This window comes from Seriola aureovittata, chromosome 14, assembly GCF_021018895.1.
Source record: "Seriola aureovittata isolate HTS-2021-v1 ecotype China chromosome 14, ASM2101889v1, whole genome shotgun sequence".
NCBI lineage: Eukaryota > Metazoa > Chordata > Actinopteri > Carangiformes > Carangidae > Seriola > Seriola aureovittata.
The window spans coordinates 1,346,195-1,372,117 of record NC_079377.1 but is presented as its reverse complement, the minus strand read 5'-3'; the positions used below and the strand labels follow the sequence as shown (position 1 = coordinate 1,372,117).

Sequence of the window (25,923 nt, the reverse complement as noted above, 5' to 3'; positions counted from 1 at the left end):
GTGTGTGTGTGTGTTTGTTTGTTTGTTTGTTTGTTAGTGGTGCTGGACCCTACTCGTTTAAATGGCTGTTTGATGGTTAAGACTTGGTTTTCGGGTTAGGTTCAGTAGTGATGGTTGAGGTTAGGGTCAGGGTTAGGGAATGCATTATATCAGTGATGGGACCCCACAAAGATCGCTGTGCAAGAGTGTGTGCGTGTGTGTGTCCACTAAGCTTATTGGTCTAATCAGTGGCTTTGAGATTTATGAAAATGATTAATGAAGGGGAAATGAAGTGACTGATGAAAAACATCTGCTGGCCCATGGAGAAGTTAGTCCCTCCACCAACGACCTGAGTCCTCTATTAAAGATCAGGTCTGGTCCAGTCTGTTCAGATCTGATCCTTATTATACATAAACCTTGAAGTCTTGCGTGCTTTGTCCAAACATGTTCTGTGCAATTCCCATCGCCCCGCCCTAAATGACAGTGCGCTTTTTGCTCCGCCTTTCAGTGTGTCCATTAGCAACAAGTATAAACACTTTGGCTTCTGCTGTGCATGTTATACAATTTACAGACTGTAAATAAAGATGGACGTAGCCTCTGTGACTCCACCCACAGGTTTCTGAAGAGCGGTTTTGAAGCTCATAGTGCGCTGCTCCACCGTCACCATCTTGGCAGTGTCTGACTCCGCCCCTAACTCCCAGCTAATCCAAAAATTGTCAAAGAGGAGGGTCATGTGTGGAGCTGGGACTTTGGTGCATGCTAGTTTATGGCAAGCATACACTCGCCCACCTGTCGCTCAAAGAGGCCATTCCCACAATTATGCAGAACTTAAAAGTGTTGATAAAATGTAAACAGATCACGTATTTTTGCCGGCAATACCGATCATCTATGAGTGAGATTGGCCGATCCACAGCCATAACCAATCATCTGTGGCATGCATTGCAGATGGTGTACAGTATATCAGTGTCAATCACTGGGAAAGTTCCACACGGCCGAGTTTTGGTGGCCTGTCGCACACCGGCACAGTGAACAAGGTGGGAGGCGGGACTACACAACACAGCACACTGTGCTTATCTAAGCTGCAGACACCAGAGTACTAAACACAGGTAATCGGTTTTAAGGTGAGTGGTGACTAGAAGCATTAATTCCCATCTACCGATCACCTATTTTTAATGAAAATCTGCCGATCATGATCGGCTGTAAACACGTTTATTTCTGCTGTAAAGTTGGACATTTTAAAATGGGAGTCTATGGGGATTGACTCACTATTGGAGCCAGACTCTAGTGGCCATTAGAGGAACTGCAGTTTTCAGTGTTGGCTTCAGTTTTTGGGCCTGGAGGTTGATGCTTGTTTACAACCCAGTTAGTTTGACGCACCCTGAGACTCAGAGAGTGCTGTTCTCCTCATGCAGCATCCAGACACAGACGTTTCACAGGAAACTAACAATGTCTGTCCACCCCGACATCAGTACGACCAGACCACATGGCCACATGGGTCACTGCCGAGTACTGGGAACCTTCAGGAACTGTTACCAGCACAACCTCTCTTCACAATCTACACCCTTGAGAAATCAGCACCTGTACCTGAGTCCTCTGATGGCTTCTCCAATGTGGGACAGTGAACAGGACAGTGAGAAGACATGCAGAGGTCTGATATGTTGCAATGACAACCTCAAGTTCACGATCAGCTAAACTAACGTTGAGAAAACCACGCAATAGACTAATACATAACAAACTTGACATGGGGTCGCACAGATTATGATAGATAAGTGCTTAGGTGTCATTGATGCTGTACTGTACAAAAATGCAAGAACTGGACCCCCCCCCCCTTTCTTATTAATATATATTATTTATTCAAAAGTTCTCTCAGTTCTGTCAGAGAAAATCTACCAAAGTTACAAAGTAAGAAAGTTCCATCAGTTGCTATGGAGACAGTTCGTTAACAGACTTAATTTTTAGTATTTGCATCATCTACTTGTGTCTCATGACTATAAACACCACATGACTGTTGTAGTGCAGTGTGAGTCTGACCCTGTCAAGACGCTCTGCCAACAGAAGCACGTTAAGTTCCCCACAGAAGTGAGTCCACAAAAATCCTCTACATGTTGTTGCCACCACCTCCTTCCCTCTGCCTGAAAACATTCAAACTGAATCAGTTAAGCATCGTTAACACATCTGTAACTATAACAGTATGGCAATGCTCATATTTCAGGACATTAGCAGCCTGTGTCCCAGCCTCTTCTTTCAACATGTAAGATCGGTGTAGTTACACCCATATCCCCCCCCCCACCCCTCTCTCCTCCCCCACACAGTGATTACCTCAAAAGTGACCTCATTGCTGTCTTTCCCCCCCTGGAGCTGAGTTGTGTTAGCGTTCTGACACAACCCCACAGTTAATTTTCCACTTTGAGCAAAGCTCTCTCTGCTTTCTTTTCCGACTAGAGTAAATAGTTTTCATCCTCCCTCCTCCACCCCCCACCCCTCTCTGGCCTGGGACTGAGCTGCCATCTGTTCTGTGAATAGTTTTCTCTCCTGCTCTGAGGCTGAGGTGATCTACATGAGCGCTCTGTGCTGCGACAGGGGTGACACACTAAGTGATGGTAATTTATTTGTTAGCTGGGGACAGGAAGTAGATCGGTCATGCTGATGCCCTGGACCCTTTTGATCAGCCTGTGCTGGGCCTGGTGCTCAGGAAGCCCCGCCACACCCACACCTCTGTCTGCAAAGGGTCTGAAGGAGTTAAAAAATACTCTGGGTGTGTGTGTGGGAGCGGGTGGTGGGGAAGTATAATGATTTCCTTTGTGTCGCTGCCTTGATGCCTTAAAACTCCAAAATGGAGAAAATTGCTCAGACTTCATGTGTAACTGCAACAGTGTGTTTGACCTTGCATGAGTCTGGGACAGATGTTCCCTGAATTCAGAAGCAGGTAGCTGTGGGAAGATATGACATGGATATATGAGGTATTGAATTCCACATCATGTGAGTCACTGCTGGCCCTCAGAGCTCAGATCAGCTCTGATAAGACTCTGCTGAGGATCTCACTGATCCTCTGGGCCAGAGATGCTTTTATCTTTCCACTGGCCAGAGATGATGATTAAACATCCTGATTATTCTACATACTTCACTGAATCCACTGTGACTCAAGTGCTTTATTCATCACAAGGTAAACAACCACTTCACATAAAGAAAGCAACTCCATTAACGTGTGTTTACATCCGTTCAGATGGACTGGACAGGCAACAGGCCGCTAACGTCATGTTCCTGTAATATCTACATATGGACGACACTTTCCCCGGGTTTTGGTAGTCTGTACCAAAACCTTTAAATTCCATGATTCTCTATACCAAATTCAATACCACAGCAAAAATCAGAAAACAGAGGATGCTGCACACACAGCATGCTAACACACATGCACGTGTGCATGCACACATAGACACACCTCCCTATAGTCAGAATACAGCAGTAGTTTAAACTGACTAACAAGGTGACTGACCAGTGGTGTGAAAATATTCATTTAAAGGTCAGCCATGAACTTACTTGATGAGTTGTGTTATTGTGTTGTGTTTTCAAATTCTTGCTTTTGGGCTCCCGCAACTCCCACCTAATTTCTTCTGTGCATCGCAGTATCACCTCCAATATCCCATTGCAGGAACCTCCAACTTAATTTTCTTAGCTCTGCCCATCAGTTCTCTCAGAGTGCAGCAGGTAACTGCATGCTTCAGGAAAATATTTCAAATGTGGATACTAGGGCTGTCACTTTTTAAAAAAATCAAGATCGAACAAGTTTGAAATGACCCACAATTCATTCAAACTAATTCAAAGGCGCCCCCCTCCTCCGTGCACTCACACCCGCTCCCTTAAAACTCCACAACACATCATTATTTTCGTTGATTGACGTCGGTGCTGCGTCCGCTGGCTCAGTGGGATGGTAAGCTAGCAGAGGCATGCAATAGGTCAAGCTGTCAGAACGGCCTTTGCTGGATCACAAGGCAAACTACTTCATGTTCGAATTTCGAATAAAAAGTGACAGCCCCTAGTCCTCTTTGGGTATTACTCTTTTGATAAAACACATTAGCTACTCAAAAATTAAAGATGGCTGACATTTCTGGCAAGGAAATGTTATTTTTTGCAATAAATACATCCACCATTTTCTCATATGAATAATCCAGGTGTCAGATCAAACATTTTAACAATGTGGAAGGAGAAATTTAGTGCAATCAAATGAAAGTATATTAGTCACAAAAAAATATTACTCGCAAAAAAGCTAGCCTAACACTAGTGAGTTAGCCTACTGAGCTAATGTTAAGACAAGTTAACAAGTAGACTGTCGACTCTTACAGAACGTTTGATCCATCATTCACAATAAATGGTTTACAAATACATTGTGTTTTATGCATTTTTCACATTACATATTACACATGGCACAAATGTGAGAGTTGTGAATTTGACATCCTCATAGTCTAAAACAGGATTACATTACAAAATCATTTCAATCTGTCTCATGGGTAAGATTCTGTGGTAAAATATGTTTCCTATGACAGAAATGACGGCCATCTTGAAATTTTGAAATTTCAATTAGCTAATGGGATTTTTCAAATGAATGCCTCCAGAGGGAGAAACGTACCAATTCTGGTGCTTATATCCACATTTTAAACATTATTGCATTTATCTGCTGCTCTATCAGTGATAACACTGTACTCACAACGGCTGTCCCCCATCAGTGGAGAAGAGTTAACCCTAGAGTTCACACTTTGTGTGTTGACTCACTTCACCTTTTGCCCCTTCATCACACTGTGACAGGCTGTCAACAAAACTAACTTGGAAAAAGGTGATGGAAGCACGAGGTGGGGCGGCTGTTATACTCGCTGTCAACAGCCCAGCAGGAGAGAAACTCTGCTCCACTGGATTTCATAACTGAGCTATGACCAAGACTGTGTGGTTTTCACAACCCCAGCGAAGAACAAAGATGTTAAAACATGAGGTCGGAGGTGAAACATGAGTCACACACAGAGCTGAACTGACTCTACATGTGCAGGGGAGTGAAGGATGGATCTCTCCTGTGAATAGATAAGGTGGAATGAAGAAAAGATGTCATAGTTTACATAGTTTTTGTATTTGCTTCTTGCATCTTGTAGCTTCATGTTGAATGTTATATTTTCTGTCTTTCTCCTCTATCTTAGCAGCCATTGTAACCTTTCATTACCACAAAGAAAAAGCAGTTAATATGAGACTAAGGAAACAACAACAGGTTGTGAGATCGTATCAGAGAAAATCCTCCTCTCCTGTTGACAATGAGAGTGACCAGTGCTGAGGACGACATGACATCACTACCTGCGGTGAGCTACGAGCTCTCAATGCAGGAAATCATTCTATTATTAGAAACTAATTCAGAGAGCTGATGTCTGCAGTGCTGGTTAAGGGTGAGTGTGGGCATCATGTAGACACAATACCCAGAGACAGTCATGGCTTAATCGACTTGACTCCTCCCTTGCCCTGTGAACTGATGAACATTTACTGTTGGCCTGCATTCAGCAGCCCTCGGGTGACAGGGCTGCTGATGGACACAATAACCAGCAGCAAATTACCTGAGTCAGCCAGCTGTCAGGTGTTCCCATAGTCAAAACACATTGAGAGAAGATGTTTATCCAGAGTCATATAAAATATGAACCATTTGCGTGAAATTTAATCATTTAGTCACTGCTGTGTTTGTCTTGAGTAACGGCTAAAAAGCGTTTTGTGATGTCACCGTGACCTTGACCTTTGACCACCAAAATCTAATTAGTTCATCCTTTAGTCCAAGTGAATGTTTGTACCAAATTTGAAAAAGTTCCATCAAGGCGTTACTGAGATATCAATGTCTCGGATGTACGTACGTACTAACAGACAGACAACCTGAAAACAATATGCCTACGGCTCTGACTGCTGCCGCTGTGGATGTATAAAAACAAATGGCTTTGTATACCAGGGTTTTTAACCCAATCACTTAAGGATCAATTGCTTATACGCTTTATACTTCTATTTTTATGCTTTTCTTGCTTTTAAGATACTTCTTATGTTTATGTTAAGCACATTGAAGCCCTCTGTGTATGATAATGTGCTATACAAATACATTTGCCTTGCCTAATTAATGAGTGTTGATAAAGGAGAGAAGCTGCCACCTGAAAGTTTGTACTCTACTGTTTCACACTGAGGAGAGTTAGACTTTAAGCAAATTCATGCATTTTGCCAGCCTGGATGTCAGTACTCACACCTGTGCACCTCAAATCCTTTTTCACATTCACATTCACATATACAGAGAAATGCTTCACTGCAGGCTGTAGTGAGGAAGATCAGAGCTGCCACATTAGCAGCCAAGCTGAACAAAACACTGTGGCATGCAGTGATGAAAGGATCAGAATTTGATCAGTTTTAGTTAAAAATGATCCACTAAAACATGCCTGGATGAGCCAATCCTCAGGATTCACTCAGAGCATCTGTGATGTCAAATAAACTTAGTACTAATGCTATGGCCCTCTCTTGTAGAGGAATCCGTTTGTTCGTTCAGGAAAGCAAACTGCACAATTCAGATTTACAAAGACGTATTGTTTGTGAGATCATCGAGATGTGTTCAGATCAGGCGATTTGACAAAGCACTATACTGCCTTGCAATGCAACAATCCACCAACGCCTGACTTCACCCAGTCTGGAGGAGGAGCTGGAATGTCTCCTGATCATCTCTCCTGAATCAGATCAGTTTGTGTAGCTGAATCACATGTTGCTGCCAGGAAAAGACGAAAACAAAAACAATCTGTGCTCTACAGCAGGATTCAAATTATGGGTGGGATTGGGGGGTGGGGGTGGGGGGGGGGGGTCTGGCCCTCCTGATTAAAACTATGACCCCCAAAAAAAGGCAAAATCAACCGTTTGGGGGGTTGAAACATTTATATATTCTTCTTACCTCTAATAGTTAATATTACAATATATTTCCCATACTCATGTCTGGAAGAATCTTGTGACATCCCTAAAGTGGACTGTACCATTTCTAATGTTGTAGTAAATTCTCACTGAAGTATACTATGCATTAGCATTATAAATATACTGAATGTTAAACTTAAATAATCCAATGGAATAGCTATGCTCACAACTGAGGTTAGATTTGTAACCAGCTTTACTCAGGTAAGATTGTTATAGAACGGAACCTGGAGGAAATAAAGTTAAAAAATGGTGTTGGAGTAGCAGCCGTAGGGAGGCCCAGATTGAGGATAGACGAGGGCCTTAGGTTTAGGGTAGAGGGGAGCCTTTTGGATGCCTGGTCCTACTAAACGCCTTGGCACAGGAGTCTTAGGTAGGGTGGACGAGAGGGTTCTGGACACCTGGTCCTACTACGCTACCCTGGCATGCCTGGTTTGGGGAATTCCACACGGGGCTGGACACCATTGTTCCCAAGGCGGTGATAGGTTTACTTTAGAAAATAGATGGAGAATCCACCTAAGATGGAATTATATATGATTGTGCACAGGCTCTCTGTCTTTAGTTTGGATCTGGATCTGGTCTCGCTTTTGTTCTTGTGAAAGAATAAATTCTATTGCATTGGACTCTAATCATCTCCAGTGACTTCCTTTTCTAATCTTTTTTGACTTCAGTAAAAGTGCAGTTTTGTAGAAAGTTAAGTGTTGATGAAGAGGTCTAGACTTAGTCTCTGGCCCGGACCTGGCCTTGTTTTCCTCCAACACTAACATCTCATCTCCCTGCCTCACTCCATCAGTGGATCTGTCCTCAAATGTCTACTCCTGTGAGTCACACAGACACTGTAGGTAAATGTAAGTAGCAGTATTAGCAGTAGTAACTATCTAGCTTGTTTAATAATTAATTAATTTTTAACTTTAGTCTTAAATTACAGTTTAGCTAACTAATGTTTGTTTGTTTCCAGTGTTAGCGTGTCATTTCATTACCAATATAAAATGTCATATATGATCTAATGTTAGCAAACACTGGTGATCAGTCATGAGCAGTGACTGGAATAGTTGGTGTAGATATACTGTGTTGATGTTGGTGTTGATGTTCTGACATCAATATAGAGTATGGTTGTGTCCGAAATCACTCACTCCTTCACTCCTCTCTACTCACTATCCAGGGAGGTGTATGTAGAGGACTTTGTCATGAGCTCATCAGTAAAATGAAAAAACACTTCCGGACACTACAAGTAATTATAATAATAATAATAATACATTTTATTTAAAGGCGCCTTTCTTGGCACTCAAGGACACAAGTGCAATGCATGATGGTATATATTACTTAGTTAGTGACCATTGGTTGCACACTACTTTTCACGATGCATTGTGGGATACTATGAGTCCAAAATATAGGGTATAATAATTCTCACTATACCTTCAGACAGCACTGCAAAATGGCAATCTCCCTATACAGTGGACTATAGGAAGTAGTGAGTGATTTCGGACACAGTCTTTATTATTTCATTGGTTGTGGTGGTTTAGTCTTTTGCTTTTAACATTAGTTTATTTGTTTTCACTCAGGAATTCAGGAGGTTTACCTGTTGGGTCATTGAACAATATTAAAATACATGTGTGCCCAACAACTCAGTTCACTGATGCATGTGCCTGCATTGTACTGGATTCCCTTTCACCCTGGAGAAATAGTTGACCCCCCCAGATTGTTATTTCATACAGTAATTCACACTCTGCTCTACAGCAATAAGGGTCCACCATACACTCACTGAGCAGTAACTGAAGCTCCTCACCTGGATCTGCAGGAGTTATAGTATATAGTGTACACTGCTGCCACGTGATTGGCTGATTGGATAACTGCATCAATAATAAATTCCCAATAAAGTGCTGGGTGAGTGTATCTCTGTATATTTCTGTCTTATTTATTTGGGTCATGGAAGGACACAAGGTACATTCCTGACTGACCAGGTTTAATAACATTAGGTTAATTATCTTGACTTCTGCAGCAATAACATGGTATTCAATATAAATAGGTTGCTGATTTATCTGTGACTAGCTGTGTCTTTGAAGCCTCCTTAAGACCTCAGGCTCCTTCTGAAACCTCACCACTGTTTAAACAACCTCCTAAATGTGAGGGTTTTGAACTGACGTTCACTAAGCTTAAACCTTTGACTGTTATTGTAAATCATCTGGAGAATAAAAAAATGTTTTAGTGCCAGTGGTTTTAAGAACCAAAAACCATCTCTATCTAGTTTTACATCTCCTCTCTCAGGCTTCTCTCTGGAGCTGTAGTACAGGTCGGTGAGCCAATCAGAAGTGAGGAGGATCTGAGCCTCTCTTCTGATTGGCTGAGTGGTTTCTGAGTGATCCAATAAAAATATAGCAGATTTCAGGTAAAAACTCAGAGAAACCAAATGCTGCCTGGTTGGATGGTGGGTCCAGGTGGGCAGGGCTTAGTGACCGCTTTGTTGTGACATCACAAAGTTCCAGAAGTCCTGACGGCTGGTTTTAAGGCTCAGTTTCTGAATACAGGCTGTGTGCATTTCTCTGTGGACTGAGGCTTTGATTCTTTCACAGTATTAATATAGAACCCAGACCTGCTTTATAATCAAACAACACATTGACATCTAGCTTTATACTATATGGACCTTTAAAAACTTTTTTGCTGCTAAAACCGCAGAAAAAACAAACAAAATACATTTCCCGTAATGGATTTCACCTTTCTGACACGAATTTCAGCAAATCCCAATCCATTTCATCAGTTACGTGTCTTCAGAACGAAAGGGAGAAGCGTTTAAACGTCTCACCAAGTCTTAACAGGTTAAGCCATGATGAAGACATTGGAAAGTGTAATATGTTTGACGCAACACAGAACATGCCCCAGATTTAGCTTGCTGTTGGCAACACTGGATTACAGCAACATTATCAGCTTGTCATGGTTAGGTTCGTGGAGTATGTGCGGAACTGCCAACCTGCTTCATACATGGTGACTCAGTTGTTCCTGTGGTGATGTGTGAGGCAGAGCCAACAACAAAATCAGGTCAGCTGTTCATTCACTTCCTGTGGAAGTCATCAAAGAAAAGGCAAAAGGTCAAGCCAGTGTATTGCTACATGTCCCAACTGCACAGTTTGAGATGACCTGTATATACTGCTGTTTTCCACTGCTGCAGAGAGAATGGGATGTTAAGTCCCAGCTGAATGGACTCCTGACATCAATGGAATCATGGGAAAGAATCCCACCCCAAAAAAAGATATCAAATTAAAGAAAACCTCTTCAACAGGTGCTGGGTCAAAAATGAAAAATGAAGAAAAAAAATCACAGTACCCACACAGTTTTTGCTCCCAGAAAAATAGCTGGAGCTTTTAACTGCATCTCACAGAGCAGAGGGTTGGACAGACCAACAGATGGATCTCACTCACCCTCCCTGACCCCTGTCACTATCAGTTTCCACAACTTATCCGGGTATGGGTCACTATGACAGGAGGCAAAGCAAGGTAGGCCAGATACACACTACAGCTCTGGCTGGAGGATCCTAAAGGCTTTCCCAGGCCAGATAGTTTATGTAATCCCTTCAGCATGTTCTGAGTCTGCCCAGAGTCCCGCCCAGGAGGAATCCTGGTCAGACTGAATTAGGAGTTTTTTTTATTCCAAACTCCTGCCTGAGATATGAGCTCCTCACCACGTCTCTGAGAACAAGCCCACACACCCCGAGAGGAAAACTCTTTCAGGATTTTCTTCAGCAGCAGTGCTGTTGTGCATGTGTGCACAAGCACATGACCCTGGACCCATACGTGCTTGAACATTACAATCATAAGACGGGGTTATTCATGTTTATATTGACCCTGTAATGTAGTGTATGTGTTAATTAACTAGGAGCTTTGGAGAGTTGAAAGGCTGTGGAGGCCCAGATAGCTGTAATAATAAATTCCCAAGGACGAAATCCCTCAACAAAGAAAACACTATTTCTATTCAGTTTATATATGATCATATATAAAGTTAAACTTGAGCCAGTCCTTCAGACTCATATGAAAATTCCAATATTATTTGATTATTATTTGACAGGATAGGTGTACACCTTCAGGACGATCACCAGTTAAGTCTAAGTTTGTTCCTCTTTGACATTTATAAAGTAGATATAATGACGCACTAATGTACAGTTGTGTGATTGTTTTGCTTGCACAAATGTGCACGAACAAAGTACAAATTAATGAGGTAATGTGGTGCTTATATAAAAGGCCCATTCACAAAATTTTAATATTTAACTTCTCAAGACTGGTTTGAGCATATTTTTTATTGTATGTGCACTATAGGGTTGTGGTGATGGAGGATGATCTCGGTGATCCACTATCATCAGAGCTCTTTCTCTCTCGCTCTGCACCAAGATCTGAAAATCTGCACTTATCTTTCACATCAAGTGCAGTTGTTGAACTTTTGATATGAAGCTGCAACAGTGACGAACAGAAAACATGAGGGAAGAGAGGAAACTATTGAACCCATTAGATGTGTTGCTTGAGTGAAGGTTTACAGATGGACTGTGTTAAGCTGTGTGAATTTATTGCCTTGATCAAGCTAACGAGCTTCCAAACTCAAAGATAGAAAGCTAACTAGCTCAGAGAGCTACTGGGAGTGATTGGGACTAGCATGCTACCAAGTGGATAGCACCACCTGCACTTTCTAGTTGCTTCAGTCTTTGGGTTGCCACTCGTCCTGGTTTTCCCGGGATTTAGGGGTGGGCGGTATGGTAAAAATATCATATCACGATTTTTTAAAAATAAAATCACGATTTCGATTTTATCACAATCTTAAATTGGAAAAAGAAAAACAGACAATTTAGACCAAAGAACCTTTCTTAACAGATTTTATTTCAAATAGTGGCAGTTTTGCCTGCATGTGCAAACAACGTAAAGTTTAAGGTAAACAACAACATTCTAATAAAGTGCACTCTTGCAAAAGTAGTAACAGAAAGTAAAATATCAATCAAAGACATTACTGACAGTCATTTAAACAGGATTTATTTATCAAAACATTAAATAGCTTATTGAAACGCAAAAGTACAAACTAAAGTGACTGTGGTTATCTCTTTTAGTGCAACAGTTTTGAACAAAAAATATCAAACTGCAATGTGTATAACCTGAATTATCTGTTAGCTGATTGGCTCTCAGCATGCTGCTTGGGGTGCTTCCTCTTCAGGTGATTTAAACAGGTTCGTCGTGTTACCACCCGACGTACGAACGGTTTCTGTGCAAACTTTGCAAATTACATTTGCTTGCACTTGATCAGTTGCAGAAAATCCAAACCAATTCCATATAATTGAGGTGGAATTTTTTTTAGCGACCAACTCCGTTTGGCTTTCAGCCATCGCTCTCCATGTGCTACCGCTACACACACAAACAAGGAGGCGGGTAGGAAAGCGCGTCACTGCCCGTAATTCGCTATGATTGGTCGGTCAGGTTGACGACGTCAATACGTCTGGTGCGTCGGTGCATCAGCATAGAACTGCGATTTATAGAATGTGCTGCTGCAGTTTGAAAGATCGTCTTCACGTTGTAATCCTTCACGATCTAATATCGTCATATCGCCCACCCCTACTGGGATTGTTCTCTTTTTTGTGCAACTGTCCTGGAAAATAAATATTCTTTAAATTGTCCCTGTATTTGTGCAGATGCACTTTTAATTTGGAATTTCAAAGTTTCAAGTAAAACCTCATTTGTTTCCTTCTACTGCTAATCTGTTTTCTTCCTGGTTATGTCCAATCCTCTGTCCATGAACGTATGAAAGCAGGTACAACAATGACGATGCCTATACTTTAGATTGGTAGCAGAAAACAATAGTTTACCTTATTACCAAGCAACTGCCGCACACATCCCCAAAAAAAAAGAAAATCTGCGTGTCCCGGTTTTTCATATTTTTCACATATCAAAGGTGGCGCCCTTTGGTGCATTTTAAAGGTTGGAGAGTGACAGAGCCAGGCGATGTGAGATCCATTAAACACAGACACCAACTGCTGGTGCTCTCCGAAGAACATCAGCAGTCCCCCCCTCTATGTACTCCCACAGATGGGCCCAGCAAAGTTGTTTACTTCTTCAACAACAAGTTGGCAAGACGCTGCAAATAAGAAAGTGATCTGGGCCAGGGAGCGGGCTAAGAGGTATAATCCATTTCAAGTCTGTTTTTCTTTCACTCTGAGACACGCGCTCGTGCCAGTCAGACGCTATAATAACAGACTTCTCATGACTTGGCAGGCAGCTGTCCAGACATTGGGCCTCATTCATAAAGATTGCACAGATCTGATCTTAACTTATGTACATGCACACAACAACAACTAAGACAACACCTATCAATATTTTCTTAACCATGAACATGTGTATGAAGGAACAAAAATGCACGTGGGTCTGCTTGTACATTGATTTGTACAAATCCTATTTGTGTGTGTGAAAGATGTGAAGTCATGAGATAAGAAATAAAACACTATGACACACAGCAGATCAAATAGGGGCATACAGTCTGACAGCAGACAGGCTGGAGAGACGAGATGTTGACAGAAGAAAGCACAGTAAATAGTCACCTATTTGCAGGGGTTATGGTATATTTTCTAACTATACATAAACACTAGCGACTCATTTCACCTCCAGTAATTAAGTTCTTGCATTTGTTGTTGTTTCTTAATTTAACTTCTTAATTTATATCCAGGCTGCTATTAAAACTGGATCCAAGAACCAGTGACCACAATGAAAACCCCACTGTAAATGAGCAAAGACCCTGTGTTTCAATGAACGCTCAAATCTTAGACAGTTTATCATTAGTTTTCGAAGTGAAGGGCATTTTGTGGGAACAACAGCTTATCAAGTTTATCAGAAATACAGTGCATCCAGAAAAAGACCTTATCAGAGCTGCAGAGGCTCCTACTGTGTTTCTACCTTTTCATCTTCATCTGCCATGGGATTTTATAGCAGCCCCAAGAGCCGTGTGGTAAAAAGTTTTAAAATCTGGCACACTGACTGGAGACACCCTCATGATGCTTTTTTACCAAGTTTCATGTCTGTGCCTCGACTTCTCTAGGACAACCAACAGGTCAAAGTTGGAGGTGGGTTTATATGAAACTTTGCCCAATTTTCAAAAACTGAGGGACCATTGGATTTCTTGGATCAGACCGAGTTCAATTTCCACCATATTGGATTTTCTGCCACTTTGGTTTTTATGTAAAAGTATTTTTTCGTTACTCCTCTGACAAACTGTGTCCAATGAATGAGGTCACATCTCAGCAATGCTTTCATATATAACTAGAATTACCGCCTCGCGGTGAATCCCTCCGCTTCTCAGACTAGTTTCAGGTTACATCCGTTTATCCAGAGTCATAGAAAATATGAACCATTTGTGTGAAATTTTGTCATAATTGCTGTGAAGTCCTGAGTATTGGCTAAAAAATGTTTTGTGAGGTCAAACTGGCTTGACCTTTGACCTATGATCACCAAAATATAATCAGTTCGTCCTTGAGTCCAAGTGAATGATTGTGCCAAATTTGAAAAAGTTCCGTCAAAACAATGGGATGGATGACATCCTCTGGTTCTGGCTGTCGACGGCTCGGAGGAACTAAACTTTGTATATGGACTCAGGACCCAATCAGGAAGTAGCTCAAGAAATCTGGTGCCCTTTCACTTTTAGGGGGCACTACAATAAATTAGCATTTTTCCTTTAAACTGTTGATGCATTTGCCATAAGGATCCATGGTTGAGACATGGCAACTTTATCAGGTCAATTTAATTGATGTGGCTGCTACTATGGACTTGTGGGTGTTTTTGCTACTTTTCGGACAAATCTTCACTAAAGTTGGCACAGATAATATTCAGACCAAGCCTTGCAAAACTTATCATATAGATATTTGATTTTCCAAAGTGTTCGTCCATCACAACCGATCAAAAATGGCACCAAAGCCGCCAAACAGAAGTGAGGTCAGATTAAGAAATCTGGTGCCCTTTGACCTCTTGGATATGTTTTGCCTCGTAACTGTTAATGTGTTTGCCTTGAAATCAAAATTCCAGAGTCTGATCTATACCAACACTGATTCAGATGTTCTTCATACCAACTCTGACAAAACGTCTTTGTTGGCTTTTGGATTTGCAGAAGTGTTTGTCCATCAGAGCCAATCAAAATTGGCGGCAAAGCTGCAAAACGTTTAATTTACTGACATGAAACTTACTGTGAGTGCTGACAACCATGCCCTTGACATAATGACTTATCATGTTTCCATGGCAACTCTGGCCGGCTGGGCTGCTTGGCCCCCACATTGCTGCTTGCAGCTGTATTTTAACATGTTATGTTGCAGCCTTAAAATCAAAAAGAAGAATTTGCCTCATCAATCTAGACTCAATTCCCTATAATTACAAAGAGAAAACAGAATTTTTGAATTTAAAATGTTTTTCTGACCTAAACCTAACCAAGAACACGACATTAAACCCTGGTCTTTCGTATCAAAGTCCACACTCCATTTGATTGCAACTTGTATCTTATATGATGATGGGCACAAGTTTGATGAGGCACACTCAGGTGGCAGGTCAAGGCAGACACAGCTCTGGAGGAAAAAATAAAATGAGAGGATATGATGTCCTGGACAAAAAAGCCCAAAGCCGACTGTATAGACCAGGGGTTTGGCAAGTAAGTTTAGCCTCGGGCCAATTTTCTAATCCATTAGATGGCTCATGATCAAGAGAACATAATCAAGTATAATCTAATTATAATCTAATATAATCTAATTCAAGAAATTGACTGACAAAAATGCAACTGGAATTTTCCTTGTTACTGCTACATGTGGAGCTGTGGCCCATAGTCACATATTATACATATGACTGATTTACTGATTTGGTATTTTTTTCATTGTATGTCAGCTATTTCAGCGGTTTGCCAAACAAGCAACAGAACCTTTGGAACTTCCTGCCAAAACTTTTCAGAATAAAAGCTGGTAATAGCTTGAAATAAAGTATTGCTGAAAAAAAAACTCAACATGGATAAAAGTATAATAAGCATCTGGGGGGAAATTCTCTGTGTGGACATTATAACTGAATGTGGGACTGTCAATCCGATATTATAAGATTAAAAAACTAGAATCACCTCCTGGTGGTTGTCTGCACTCAGAATAGTTTCAGGTTACATCCTGTTTATCCAGAGTCATAGAAAATATGAACCATTTGTGTGAAGTTTTGTCATAATGCTGTGAAGTACTGAGTAATGGCTAAAAGGTGTTGACCTTTGACCACCAAAATCTAATCAGTTCATCTTTGAGTCCAAGTGAATGTTTGTGCCAAATTTGAAGAAGTTCTGCCAAGGTGAAATATCATGTCCACGAGAATGAGAAGGACGGACGGACAACTCAAAAATAATATGCCTCCGGCTGTTGTCAGCACAGAGGCATAAAAATCTGATTATCAAAATGATCTGGCGGGCCAGTTATGGCCTGTGGGTCACCAGCTGCCAATCACTGGCATAGACATTTCCCCTCCCTACATGTAACTGAAACATGGAGGGATGCAGATGTAAAACCAGGAGATCAGGAGAAGGAACACTGAGCAGGCTGAAGTTCACACTGGTGTTCCACATCAAAATCAATTAACATTTATGACAATTAGATTTACACTGTCCTGGCAAGGCCCAAGTAGACTGTTCACTACATAGATGAACTTAAATTCTTCTTTTCTATTTCCTTTATTCAATTTTCCATTTTCATGATAAACAATATTTTAGAAATTTCTATACAACGTAATGGAAAATGATGCAAGAAATATTGTTATTTGTAATAATATAAATAATAAATAATAAATATTATTTTTAATTAATATATAAAAGTAATACAGTTTAAAGAGAAGAGTGTTCAGTATCAAGTCAACCTACAACAAAAGTCTGAAAGCTGTCGTCCAGCACTGGACAGAAAATGGTCTGGGCGCTTGGAGTTCTCTGGCTGACAGCCATCATTGTGATGTGTAGACTGGAGTTGTTGCGTTGTGTGAACTTACGTTTAGTGCAGCGCTGCGACCCCTGAGCTTTACTCCATCCATGGCAGCACTGCCCTCCACAGACGTTCACCCTGCAAACAGACATCAGATGAAACATGCAGACACACAAAGATTCACACAGTGACAAACACAGGGTTTGTTTGAAGATCCAAACCAAACTCGCAACTTTCACTTAACAGTCTTTTACCTTTGGAAACATTTTGTTTCATCAGACTGTACGTTAGATGCCTGACAACATCAGCTCTGTTTGCAGCTCTTGCTGGGCTGTCACTGGTCTTTATGTCTGACCTTTACACAGCAGGCTGTTCCTGAATAAATCAGAGGTAACATTCAGGACACGTCATATTTCATCTGAGCTCTGACACCTACAGTGGTTTCAACTCGTGTCCACAGGGTTCACGGGGTTTGAGGCAAGTCACGTCATCACCTCAATGTTCCGCCGTAGTTATCTGATTTTTGGCAGCAATCTGCAGGGCTCCACCAATTCTCACCGGATATTTTCCAGACTTGAACGCCGTCCCGAACACAGAGCTCATGAGATGTGGTTTGGCCTGGTGATACAGAATATGACTGGGGACACAGGAATTCTCTATGATGCTGAGGTTACTGAGGTGTAGTGTTTATTGGGGGAGGTCTGTTACCCTCTCAGAGCCAACCTCAATCTCACAGGCTGAGTTTTACTACAGGAATTTGGTTTGGAAAGAGTCCACAGGGATGATTGACTCAGGCTGTTGGACGCTAGAATAACCTGGGAACTCACGACTCACATCATCATCACCATCATCATCATCATCATCATCATCATCATAAGTGAGAGTGGGTCAAATGGATATGAGTCACCAACTCTTGGACTTCCTGAGTTTAAGATAAAAAATGAGGCTGAATTTTGAACATGAGTGTGACGAACCCACAGGTTATTCTCCAGTTGTCACTGTGTACTTCTACCGATAAACCACTCACACGAGAGAGAGAGAGAGAGAGAGAGAGAGAGAGAGAGAGAGAGAGAGAGAGAGAGAGAGAGAGAGGAGCCCTACCATAAATAACAACAGTGTAGGGTTTGGCCTATATTTCCGCATTTTTGTGCTGAAACTGGTGTGAGAAGTTAGAGGCCATCTAAAGGACTCAGGAATCACTGAGACCTGCTCCAAGTCAGTCAGTCAAGCCAGGCACCACTCATCACCTGCCCAGTACTATCCAAAAGTAAAGCATGGCAGACGCAGCATCAGGCTGTGTGTGTGTGTGTGTGTGTGTGTGTGTGTGTGTGTGGGGGGGGGGGGGGGGGGGGGGGTTAAAATGTTTTAACTTTTGGATTTTGTTCTGTGAGAATTGTTTGCCTATCTACTTGCAGATTACTGTAAATTACTGAAGACATCCGTCGCTGACCTGAGGGTGAAGGATGAATTCTTCATACGCCTCCGCAAAATCACAATTGCCCAAGCAAAGCAAATTTCGTAAACTACAATGCTGTTCAGGCCAGAAGTGCATTTCTCTCCGCTGGTCAACAAGCGATTATGCTCCTCTGCTCCGTCTTAAAGACGGGTAGAGCCGACCTTTATAAAAGGCTTTTTAGGTGTGTATGGGGTCGTTGCTTCTTTGAGACAATCACCAATATCATAGTCCATCAACGAACTCCAATCTTCCATGCCATCGCAGCCAGCTCTTCTGACCATGCCTGCACCGTCTGCCTGTCACCCAAAGAGACGCACTGCTGCGTCCCTCCTCTGTCAGTAGACACCCTGAGGCATCCACCAAAGCTGTTATTGAGGACAGTCATACCAACTATACCCCCCTGCTTGTTGTTGGGTCATTCATGGTCCATCATATCAGTCACACCTCCTCCTACCCAGATGCCCTTGTTAAGGACATCTGACATCTCTTCCCTCTAACTACTACATCAGCACCCTTCTCTCTTGACTCCTGTGGTTCAAGGCACCAAGGACCTTAAGATGCAACAATCAGAGGATTTTGTCTTCCTCATGGACAGTACTTTGAACACAAGCAAACATGCATCATTTCATGATTTCATGAGCCCAGGCTATGTAAATTTTAGTCAACCAAGTAGCTGCACAACTGAATTAAGGGCAACTCCTGTACCAGAAGCATCCGCTACGTAGACAACTTCACCTTCTACAACAGAACGGATCTCTTTAAACATGACCTCCACTCAAGTCATGCAAGATCTCGTCTTTCATCCATGAACATTGAACTCCCACTACATTCCTGCAAAGCATTCACCTGATGAAGGTATGACATATAGAACACACCCTGCTCTCGACTCTCAGTCTCTCCCCCTGTGTGTGCCAGAGATATGGTGGAAAATGCATATTACTTCTTTAAATTTACATCATTGTGTAGGAGTAATGAGAGGCTTCATAGGGAAAGTCTTCTTGTCTCTCCTAGATTTATGGAAATGTCATCTATAAACTAGGGTTGTCAAAAAAAAATCAATACTCAGATACTAATCAATACTAAAATTAGCATCGGATTAGATACTCATTTGCAACTGCATCGATTCCAACAGTGGCATCTTCACCTCCTCCGGTTGACACACAACTTCAGACAGCAGCACTGCAGACAGGCAGGCACACAGCCCCTCCCCTCACTAGCAGCGCTAGTTGACGTTCACAACACTGAGCTGGCGTCGCCAGCATAAAATTAAATTATCATGGCAAGTGCTGCTGCTGAAGGACATTTGCAACCTGTTTTAGTTGAAATTAAAAAAAGCAAAATTGCCGTTTGGAATTATTTAGCATTATTATTTTACCTGGCCGGCAGCACACGTTAATGTTAGCCATTAAACTATTAGTAAATAGGCAATAGCCACATTAGCTATCTGTTAAGTTTTCATTGAGCTAGAGGCTAGCAGCTATGGTTAATATTAACGTTAATGTGGAAGCTAGGGAGCAAATGTCACCAGTCCTGCCCGTCTGTAACGTTAATAGACAGTGTTTCTTTAACAGGATGAAACAGTTATTTGTGTCTGAAAAGTGTTATATTTCTCTTAAAGGACCAGATTGAAGCTGAGAAAAGTTGACAAGCAACTATACAATGGCAGCCTACCCTACCAACTCTATTTGATCAGCAAAGAAAATATGGTGCCAAGTCACCAGAAGCACGGAAAATAAACAGGGCTGTAGCTGAATACATTTGCATGTCATATATATATATTTGCACTACCTCGGACAACTTAAAAATGGTGTTGTCAATTTTTGTTATAGTTAGTATTGTTCTAATCTTAATTAAAAAAAGGGTTAGGGTCATTTGTTCTCCCTGTGCTATCGAAAATGGTATCCAGTATCCAGTATTTTTCCTGGGTATTTTATCGAGTTTGAAATTCTAGTATTGTGACAACCCAACTATAGACACGCATCTGCCTCCACTCTCAAACCCCTAGACTAAGTTCATCACTTCACCCTAACACAGTTATTCTATCCATCATTGCACCTAGTATGAAGAGGTTGGATGGGCATCTCCAACACTAACACGTGATGAACATTGTTTTTTCGTTCATAAAGTCCTAAAGGGCAACATGTCATCATACACCACTTGCTTGGTCCATAGTCAGATGGTTAATACTCAAAGTTCTATGGAAATACGTTAGTTGTCTCTCCCCTTCCACTACGTAGCCCAGATGGCGACCACTGAGGGTGAGAAGTGTCCAGTGTTCCAGTGTTGAGTGAACCATCCAGGTACTTACAGCGCACTGCATGTTGCCATACTTGTCAATGTGAATGCACTTATGCATTCAAAAAATCCATCAATTAGCTATACTGCTTTTCCTTATAGGGTCACAGGGTGGCTGGAGCCAATCCTGGGTACTCCCTGGAAAGGTCGCCAGTCTATAAGCTACATCCACAAAAGCGTCTTTTTGCAGCAAAAACCATAAGAGCAAAATTGAAAAAATTCTAAATCAGCATGTTGCCAAATTCCACCCACTGCTCAGGCACGGCAAGGTGGTGATGAAACAATCAATTTTACATTTTCACGATTATTTCTTAACAGCTTGACCTAGAGTCAAAATTCATCTGATGTATTGCTCTAAAAACGTCAAACTTTGCGATTATTGCCGCTGTATTTTACTCTGAAGTTGGTACTTTTGAGCACTCCTAAGTGATCAAACACAGGCCCTCATCACTGAAGCTGAGAACAGGGGTGTGAAGGATCAGCTGATATTCACTGACCCATTTGATCTGCGTCACAGTCTCAGTCTGAATGAAGTTATGTGAGTGAACACTACAGTGTTTCCCACAGTTTGGAGACTTACTTGTGGGGGTTGGACCAACTGGATGGGGGAGGGTTGTTCATATCCTGGTGAGAAACACTTCACTTTACAGTCAGCTGTGAAACAGCACTGCATTTATGAGTTGACCACTTCTCATATCTAAGTACCACACATTCAGTTGTGACACACAACATGCATCAAGGAAAAGTCAAAGGAGCCATAAAACACAAAGTAACTCTGCCAGTGTTACATGAGCAAGATTGCAGCCTCTGTTGTATATGGCAACTCTTTACAAAGTGAAACTGTAGTAAAAAAAAAAAAGATACTTTTGTTATAGGCCCCATTTTTCAACAATCTGACTTCAAAACAAGTTGTATACGTATATGTGGTGTGTGTTGTATACACACACCACCTGATCCTTCCAGCCCGTGTAACCTAGTAATGATTATGATAAGAACAGTTCACAGCCAGGCTGTACTCACTAATCACACATCAAAACGTTAAGACCGGCCACAGACTGAGCAGCTGAAGCCAAGCTGCTGGACCACACACAGCCTGCTGACCTGTAGAGTAACACTGCAAGTTGCTTTCCCTTCCCAGTTTCCCAGTTGGTCGCACCTGCTAACAAACCAGTCAAAGAACTGGGCTGAGCTGTCTAAAACATCTTTGACAAAATGCTGTAAAATCAGCTGCTTCAGCCACTGGTCAGCAAATTAAAAAGATATGTAGTGTGTAGCTGACTATTTGAATTAGGTTGAAACATTCAAGACATTTGGGTATTCTGCATGGCTGCAGAATCCAAGACCATCAGGGACATTAGGAAGGTGGGCACCTGTGATATGGTGAGTGGATTACAAGCAGATTTCAGTTAAACGCTTGGAGAAACCAAATCCTGCGATGGGCAATGCTGGAGAGCAGTGACCACTTTGTTGTGACATCACAAAGTTCCAGAAGCCCTGACGGCTGGTTTTAAGGCTCAGTTTCTGAATACAGGCCGTGTGCATTTCTCTGTGGACTGAGGCTTTGATACTTTCACAGTATTAATATAGAACCCAGACCTGCTTTACAATCAAACAACACATGGACATCTACCTTTATACTATATGGGACCTAGCAAAATCATTCTGTCATAGTTTAGAATAGAGCCATTGTTAATGATATTAGGAGCCCCTGTACTTTACTACTTTGACAGGTAAAGTAGAACAAGGCCTATTAAAGGTGCTATACTTAAGTATTTTAACTTAAAACGTTCAAAAATGAACTAAAATTATCAACAGAATGTGAAGAAAGTTCTGATGTTATGTCACAGATGTCTGTATTGTGTTGCACAGATACTGTAGCTACTGAAGTTAGCATGCTAACCAGCTAGCCCAGGTCCATACCACTTTATACCTCAAAAGGCGAGCATCAAGTATCAACCTCAGGGAGCCAACACTGAAAAACCAAAACCTGCAGTTCCTCTAATGGCCACTAGAGTCTGGCTCCAACAGTGAGTCAGTCCCCATAGACTCCCATGTTAAAATGTCCAACTTTACAGCAGAAATAAACATGTTTACAGCCTGGTACAAAAACAGCTCTGGTCTCTGTAGCTAATTTCCTCCTTCATGACACCTGTTTATATAACTCACAAGTTTACATTTTATTAAGGCTTAAAGTTATACACAAAAGAGGGTGTGGCCTCTTTGAGTGACAGGTGGATGAGCGTATTCGCCAAAAACCAGCATGAACTGAAGTCTCATCTCCACATACTCTTTGTCTATTTTTGGATGAGCTGGGAGACAGACACTGCCAAGATGGCGACAGTGGAGCTGCTCACTCTCAGCTTCAAAACCGCTCTTCAGACACCTGTGGGTGACGTCGCGGAGGCTACGTCCATCTTTATTTAAAGTCTATGGTTTGCACATGTGGGAGGATGAAGACATAGCGCTGCCCAGAGGGCGTGTTCTAACCTCTTATCAATCATGCCGAAGGTGCTGAACAGTAAACACAACAACATCACTGACAACAACCACTCCCAGCAAGAAACTACATTCGGTGGCAAAGTGCAGAGATACAAATAGAAGCAAACAAGGATCAACATTGGCATTGCTTTTCCACCTCTGGAGACAGCTCTAGTTTGATGCTGAACTCTCAATGTTTTTTCTAGACTGGTAAATAAACAGCTGTTCATTCAGGTCCCTAACTACCATGCATGCACAGATTTAACCAGAACGTGGGGCGCTTCCATACAAGAATAACAATACCTCATGTGTGCCATAGTGAAATCATAAACATGGATGACATGGCTGTGCTAGCACACGCGTCCAGGATTATTTTTTGCTGAGATAAAGCTGCTCTCCTCAATGCGTATTTTTACCTGGCTGTGAGGTGCCAACACCTAGTGGTGACAACAGATGATATGCACGTTAAAAAAAAAAATAATAATAATAATTTCTTATCTGACCATTCAGACAGCAACATGAATCAGATCCAGGACCACGTGTGAAAGTGCCCTAGACCTGAAATGAAAACAATCTGTTTTGGATTGTTCACAGTTCCATGAAATATATCAGATCTGATCACTTGGAGGCACAAAAATAATAGTAGAGTCAGGGACAGGTCAACGAACCACTGTCTGTACCCACACACACAGTCAACAGGAGAGGTCCAATTAGGCCGAGTAAGTGAAAGCACCCGTGTGGGTCTACAAAGGGTGTGCAGGACCTGGGGCCAGTTTCACAAAGACAGACTGCCTGTGGCTAAGATTTAACAAATAGTCAGACTTCCGATGGACTGAGTCTCAATTCATCTGTTGGACAAAGCAACTCTTGACAATCTTAAGATGGACTGAATTCTGGGTAAATTACCCCAGCAGAAAATGTTTGTCTACTGGAAGAATTCAACAGTGTATGATGAGTGAAACAATGAAAAGAAAATCTGATTTGAAAAAAACGGCCACAGTCTCTAAATACTCTTTATCTTCTCTTTGCTTTCTCCATAACAATGTTAGTAAAGCAAAAAGCCATGTTTTCCTGTTTTCTGTTGTTGGGTGCTACTGGTCAGCAGGTGTCATTGATTGTTACCATGGTAACATTAGTGTTAGACCTGATTTAGATCTAATGTTTTTGTCTTAAGATGAGTCAGTCTTTATTTTTGTGAAACAGTCTGACTAACATCAGACTAATCTATGTGCAAAACTAAGAGTGGACCAACACTACAGACCAGTCTGAAATGTCTTTGTGAAACTGGCCCCAGAAAACAGTTAATCTCTCTTTAAGTCTGACTGCGTCTTTGAATTCAGAATTAACTGCATCTGGTGAATACTATTAGACAATATGATCAGCATTCATTTAAACTAGCACCAACAGGTCGACCAGCCCAATGAGTGAGCAAAAAACCTTAAATCATCCTTGTCAGTGAAGCAAGTCCCTGTTACACTGGAACATTTTGTGTGCTTGAGTAGTCTCCTCTGAGAGAGACCAGCCCAGCACGGTTTAACCCACTTTAAGGTGAGGGGACAGTCTAGTCTACAATACACCAGGGTCCAGTGTACTTTTCGGACACTTTTCACACAGTGGACCTGCCTGGTGCCTGTAGGTTTGTGATAAAAGCTGACAGGAAGTCATTAAGTTCATTCTCATTTCCCCACCAGCTCACATTCCTCAGTCCTGACACTCATCCAGACTCTCTTACCCGGACAGCTTCAGGAGCTGCTTCTGCTGGCTCTGCTCCGCTCCGCTCTGCCGGACGACCTGCTGCTGCTGCTGCTGCTGACTGAACACTGGCACCGAAGCCGCTTGGTTCCCCATCCTGCGGGTCCGGACCTGGCCGCCGAAGTTGGCGGTGAGCTCCACGTTGTACGTGTGCGGCTGCCCGACCGCGCCGCGGCGCGTCGAGATGGAGCTGACCCGCACCCCGCCGTCCGCACCGGCCGAACCCGACGACGGCCCCGGCTGGAGCACGTACAGCCTCCTGAAGCCGCCGTGGCCCTGCTGCTGCTCCGCTGACACACACACCGGGGAGAGAAACACACCGAACGAAAATAAAAGGCCCAATTTAATCCAAGCCATATCGACACCGAATACCAAGAAAAGTTTGGGAGGGGGTTCCAGCTTAAATTCGAATCCGTAAAAAAAAAAACCTTTCACTTCTTCAGAGTAACAAAAACTGGTGTATTCCTGAGCATATTCCTGTAGGTACCGACCTCCAGCCCGGTGTGGGAACACACCAAATCAGCGAGCGTTACCCAGAGAAAAAAAAACAGGCTTCACTTTGAAAAGTTTCAAATGAAATAGGTCACGTCACGTAAAAATGCTCCCCAGCCCCGCTCTCTGTCTTCCTGTAGCCTGCAGAGTCTCCGAGCCGCTGCGGCTTCTCCGGGTCGTAATTGCCTCGGTCCGCAGTCAGAGGAGCCTGAGAACTCCAGGAAAGTTTCTCTGTTGGAGGTGAACGGTGTCAGCAGCACGAGCAGCCAGCCTCCAGACGTGACGTCAGGAGGGGGGAGCCTGCACAACAACCCCGAGAACGTTCACATAGAGCTTCTCGGGGCCCAAGGGTGAGAGGGGACCCATACCGAAGCCCCCACCCACGCACAGACTCACTGACTGACCCACCCCTACACCCACACATCCCACACACATTCTCCTGTCAGGTCTCTGTTACTTGACACTGACTTCCAGCTTAAATGAGCAAACTGTACAACACAAAAGCGGACTGGGTGTAGTGTGTCGGTTAAATCAGACCTCAGCAGGTGGTGGCGATCACTGCAGACTGGAGCCTGAGCATCAAGTGTCC

The 25,923-nt window shown here is 42.4% G+C and overlaps 1 protein-coding gene across 4 annotated transcripts in view; it reads right to left on the bottom strand.

The window, feature by feature from the left end:
- ltbp1 (latent transforming growth factor beta binding protein 1) overlaps positions 1 to 25,574 on the bottom strand; it is a 126,236-nt gene extending 100,662 nt beyond the window's left edge. For all 4 annotated transcript variants that reach the window (XM_056395071.1, XM_056395072.1, XM_056395073.1 and 1 more), the window contains exons 1-2: positions 24,823 to 25,574; positions 16,929 to 16,999 (exon numbers count right to left, since the gene is read on the bottom strand). In XM_056395071.1, coding sequence (XP_056251046.1) covers positions 16,929 to 16,999; positions 24,823 to 25,199 — 448 coding nt within the window. In that variant the 5' untranslated portion in view covers positions 25,200 to 25,574. The remainder of the gene's footprint in view (positions 1 to 16,928; positions 17,000 to 24,822) is intronic.
- Between the last annotated feature and the right edge of the window lie 349 nt (positions 25,575 to 25,923).